This window comes from Osmerus eperlanus, chromosome 25, assembly GCF_963692335.1.
Source record: "Osmerus eperlanus chromosome 25, fOsmEpe2.1, whole genome shotgun sequence".
NCBI lineage: Eukaryota > Metazoa > Chordata > Actinopteri > Osmeriformes > Osmeridae > Osmerus > Osmerus eperlanus.
The window spans coordinates 1,574,189-1,579,335 of record NC_085042.1 but is presented as its reverse complement, the minus strand read 5'-3'; the positions used below and the strand labels follow the sequence as shown (position 1 = coordinate 1,579,335).

At 41.6% G+C, this 5,147-nt stretch overlaps 1 protein-coding gene across 1 annotated transcript; it reads right to left on the bottom strand.

The window, feature by feature from the left end:
• Window positions 1–2,716: 2,716 nt before the first annotated feature.
• Window positions 2,717–4,681, bottom strand: LOC134012048 (uncharacterized). The gene is made up of 2 exons (XM_062451662.1): window positions 4,025–4,681; window positions 2,717–3,491 (listed from the first exon to the last, which is right to left on the bottom strand). Exons 1-2 carry the CDS (start codon window positions 4,576–4,578, stop codon window positions 3,425–3,427), a joined length of 621 nt encoding a protein of 206 aa, XP_062307646.1. The 5' UTR covers window positions 4,579–4,681; the 3' UTR covers window positions 2,717–3,424.
• Window positions 4,682–5,147: the final 466 nt, after the last annotated feature.

Sequence of the window (5,147 nt, the reverse complement as noted above, 5' to 3'; positions counted from 1 at the left end):
CACAGGTAGTTAGGGAGCAGACCAAGGATTGCCTTATAAATAAGGGTGTACCAATGAGAGAGCCTACGCGTGGCCAAAGCAGGCCATCCTACCCGAGAGTATAACTCACAATGGTGAGTCAGAGCCTTACAGTTTGTAATGAACCGCAGCGAAGCATGGTAAGCTGCGTCCACCCTACGAAGACAGTTAGCAGAGGCATGCATATAAAGAAGATCACCATAGTCCAACACAGGTAAAAAAGTAGCAGCAACTAATCGCTTTTTTACATTACTGGAAAAGCACAGCTTATTTAGAAAATAAAAACCCAGTTTTAACCTCAACTTTTTCACCAGGTACTGTACATGTGGCTGAAAGGTGAGGGAGTCATCAATCAGAATACCCAGATATTTATAAGAGTCAACGACCTCTATTTCACTCCCACAAATGAAATAAAATTAGCCCCATTGCCAATAAACTAAATCATCACACATTCTACCTATGCTAGATACAGGATACGTTAGCCTTGCTAATAACTGTTAGCGACAAAATCATACTTAGGCCTACAGCTTGCGGTTGTGATGCGCATACGGTCGGATATGTATGTACATTTTGGGGCGTGACAAAGGGACCAGAGCCAAATAAGGTGAACTCGGTGGCTTTTTGGAAACCGCCTGTTTTACAGCGGCAGTTTCAAATTGTGAGATTTGAATTGGAAAGAGGTGTCAATAGACTTTGAGGTTCACTGTATGTCCATTTTACCCACCAAACTGTTGTTATTCAATTATGACAAGGTAAACTCGGTTTTGCAGTCAATGACCCCTTTAAAGATGGCGTCCCCATTCATTTCCATGGAAAATGCTCAGTGGCGCAGTGAGGCAAGCGAGAGCGTGAAACGGACTGCGCCATCTTTCCAGTTCCGGCTCGTCCGGTCTTGCGCAGAACAATGTCTCGCCTTGTTCCTAGCTCTGAGACTCGTGCGCGCTTGCATCTAGCTATATACGTCATACTTTGTGACATCTGGTTGCGAGCGCGTGGGCTAACGCATTGCAGTAGACGCAGAAAACTCAATCAAAATCAATGCTATCACTGTATACTATCATATTCCGTTCACTTGGTTTTTAGTAATATGCCTATTCTAGATGGAACATATGTTCCACATACGACTCAGACACACCACATACATTGTTCTTTTTGCTTTGTGTTTTATGTTCCACATACGACTCAGATTTACCACATATACGTTGTTCTTTTTGCTTCAGGTTTTTAGTATGACTGCTTAAGTATTGTGTCGGATTAAAGAAACTGTAAACTTGAATAGCTGGCTCCTTGTTCTAGCTCGGCAAAGAAAGCTAAGTTAAATAGGCCTATGTTACTATTATTATGATGATGATGTTGCTTTACTATTACTAGCTTACTGTTATTGTTAATGCCATCATTGTGGTGTTAACTGACATAACGTTGCATAACCATAACAATATTGTGGTTATCACACATGATTTATACCCTTCTCCTTGTGCTCCTTCAGCTCATGTAAATCCGCGATCGGCAATGTTCCTTTTTGTGCTCGTGCCCTGTTCATATCCGCGAGCACATTTCCAGGCAACTTTTCTTGACGTAAGCAAATAAATCGGGTGCTATTTCACCCATTTCGGATTGGTTTCAAACTTCAGAAAAATTAAAAACAGGAAAAAAATATATATGAAAAACCTAGTAGTATGAGCCAGGTTCGAGAATCGAACACAAATTATTGGGGGAGATAGTTTTGGTTATGTTGACTGGAGTTAATAGAATAAAATCGACCGGACGAGTCGGCTACCAAATCGGAAATGCAATACCACCAACATCCACCGGGGCTGATGCCTCAAGCCGAGGGGTGGGGGTCTGGTCTGGACTAGACCTGAACGGCAGTTATCTGTTGTCTTATTCGCCAATCATTGCTAGACTGAGCACGCCTTTTTAGATTACTATTACTTTTAACTATTTAAAATGTATATCCTACAAATATGTAGATACAATATATCTCCATGAACACATGAAAGGCCGCTGAAGAGCCAAGAAGGTTAGTGCGGATCTCTCTAGCACCAGATGTTCTAAATGGAAGTGATGTAATGTTCCGACCCCGCCTCTTGTCACTGGCTCTGCCTGCTATATCTTCCTCCTTCTTGAGCCGCTTGTCTATACATTGTAGACAAATGCAAGCGAGCCCATGATCAACATGTAGCCAAAAAGCACTATGGCCTGTAGGCCTATAAGTGGGTTGTATCACAGGTGGTCTAGCATGCCAAGTCAATAGATACAGTCGGCTTTATCTGCTTTACTATAAAGAAAGCAGTCAAACTGAAATCTGCAACAGTTCTGATATGGATGGTTGAGAAGGGAGGGGAGGATATTGAGGGGACTTCTGGCAAATGTTATTTGAAGTCCTGGACGGGATTCCATGCGTTAAGCAAATAATACAAGAAGTACGGGTCAGCCATGGAGCACATTCCTGGGATGTCTGAGAGAGTTGGTTATGGCTCCAAGCCAAAGACCTCTCCTGACACTGGGTGGTTGCCATGAAAACTGCATCTGGTGACTAGGCCTACAGGCACGCACTATGTGCACGTTGAACGTATCCAATGGACACATGGCTGTATCATTGGCGGGGCCCCTAAATTCAAACGTTCTCTTCCATATAATTCACACACCCAAATAAATGTCTGCATAATAGTATATTCTAAAGGAAGCAATATTTGAAAGACCATAAACTTTATTCAAATGATTGATTGACCATTTGATATAATAACGAGTTTAACCTATAAGATAAGAATGTAGACATTCTAAACATTTTTTTAAACTTTAATCCTAGTATTCAAATTGAGCCTATGTGTTGTTTTGATAATAATTTCAGAATTTGCAGGGCACCTAACAGTTAGGCCTAGCCTATTATTACATGTTGATTGGGCTATACTTCAGCCTACATAAAAGAAAATAGGCTCAATAAAGTGATGGCCTACCAGACGTTTCCTGTTGAAATCGAATAGCCTATAGGCCTGCTTATGACAATTTATTGTATTAAAAGTAATTTAAAAAATAATATTTCAGATTTATAAAAATCATTCAAAACAAACAAATATTTCTAAAAGAAATACCTGTAGGTCGTATTGGCTAATATAATATACAACCTAGCCCATAGGCCTACAAGTTTGAATATAAATTATAGGTACTATTATGCTTTTGTAAGCGGTTTGAGAAACTGACAGTGCCAGTGACATCCTAATCATAATTGACAAACATTGACAAACATAATTCTAAAAATTTTCTTGTGTACAAAACATGAAGCAATACAAAGGTGTGTCAAAGTAAGTCCAAGGCTATACCAAGACGTGTTCAAATAAAAGTACGTCTAAATAATAATAACTCATCCACTTTTTGGAGCCATCCTCAACGTTTGTTTTCTGAGGCATCACGTCTTGAATCCTGTCAGAACTGGATGTCTGTTAGTAACGGATCCTTGCACACCAGGATTCACGCTGAAAATGATACAAAAACATACGTTGCATTAGGCTATTCTCTTAAGAAATTGCCTACTTTAAGACTTGTGAAACTTTGTTTAAATTAAACGATAAACAGCAGTTGGATTTACAGTGCCCTAATTTAAAACATTTTAATATCCTAATGAGCCTATACAATGTTTTTGTTCTTGTTGTTGCTTTTTACAAACACATTTACAACCCCCAGGTAAAACAAGCTTGTCTATATCCATTATAGGCTATACCAATATCCAAAATACGATTAAACAAATCTTGCACTATCGTTGATGTAAAATTATTTTACATGGACGTTCGTAAATAGGTCTCCAGATCACTGTGGATAGGCTATAGGCTACGCTTAGGGAATCTGTCCTTCAATTCTGTTTCAACCATCCATTTTAGGAATCGGCCAAATACAAATCAATAGCCTTTAACGTAGCCTATGCTAGGTAAAAAAAAAGAAAAGAAAAAGAAAAACATTTAATAGGAACAATCTGATCGCTTATGCGCTCACAGCAGAATCCTCTCCCCACCTCCTCCTACGGAAAGATCTCCAGATCTTGGCGAACAGCGTAGCCCTGAGCCCTGTGCACCCTCTTACATACAGGAGCGGCGTCAACACAGCATTTATTCGGGGTAGAATTCGGAGAGGGTCCGTTCCTTCGTTCTTAAACGCATAGCACGTGGAGCCCACAAAATTACACACGATGATGTGCAGGAATATTGGTAACCATGCCCCTAAGAAAAACACAGCTACAACTATGATGAGGTAAACCGAGGAGCGCTTATTATCTGTCTCTGCCGAGGGGTGCTCTCTCTCCAACTGAAATGTTGCTATTAAGAACAGTCTGATATTCAACCCTATCATGATGATCACCGTGAATATGTTACCCACAAACGTACCAATACCAGTCACCCTTTTGGCGATTCCAACCGGCACCAGATTGTTAACGGCCACTATAACAAACGCATAGACCCAGTAGGTTAAGATAACCAGCAAAGTTCTGTTCCTCGTCATTCTCTGTGAGTACTTAAAAGGTGCCGCCACGGCGTGATACCGGTCGGCTTGGGCCGCCAGAATGGCCATGTAGGACAGACCTAAAAACGTGGGTGCGATGTAGAAAGTTCTATTTGGTGAGTCATAGCTGTCCCGCACATCAAGAACCCCAACATAATAATAGGAAACACCAGAACAAATGTCACTGAAGCAGGTGCTGAGCATGTACATGAAGCGGTTCTCACTGCGCAGCGCCCTGTTTATCATAATCGACAGGAAGACAGAGACGTTAAGAAAAATAATGGCGGTTGCCAGCGCGATGCTGAAGAGAAACATCAGCACATTGCCGAAACTATTGAGCGGCAACACGGTAGATAGACGCTGCACACTGTCGTTATTCATCGAGGCAGAGACAAAGAGAATGCAAGCTACGAGACAGTGAGCAGCGTGTCAAAGTCCGTTTGACATAGTGGCAGACACCTATAGGCGTTTCTGGACAGTGTCGGGGCCCCTGTCGGATTCCGCACTGCTCGAGCGCAGTATTTTGAATCCGTCACGGGGTGCAGTGCCATGGTGCGGGCACCAGGGTCACAATTCCCATGGACTCCAATTAGCCTACTGTAATGTTTTCGATGATTTGGACAAGATTGACACGTGAA

What these genes read in the sequence shown, in the direction of transcription:
- LOC134012048 (XM_062451662.1), bottom strand. Translation starts at nt 4,578, where the DNA reads ATGGCCATTCTGGCGGCCCAAGCCGACCGGTATCACGCCGTGGCGGCA. An exon ending in AGATCTTTCCGTAGGAGGAG is followed by an intron (nt 3,492 to 4,024) that starts GTGGGGAGAGGA and finishes TATCATTTTCAG; the next exon opens with CGTGAATCCTGGTGTGCAAG.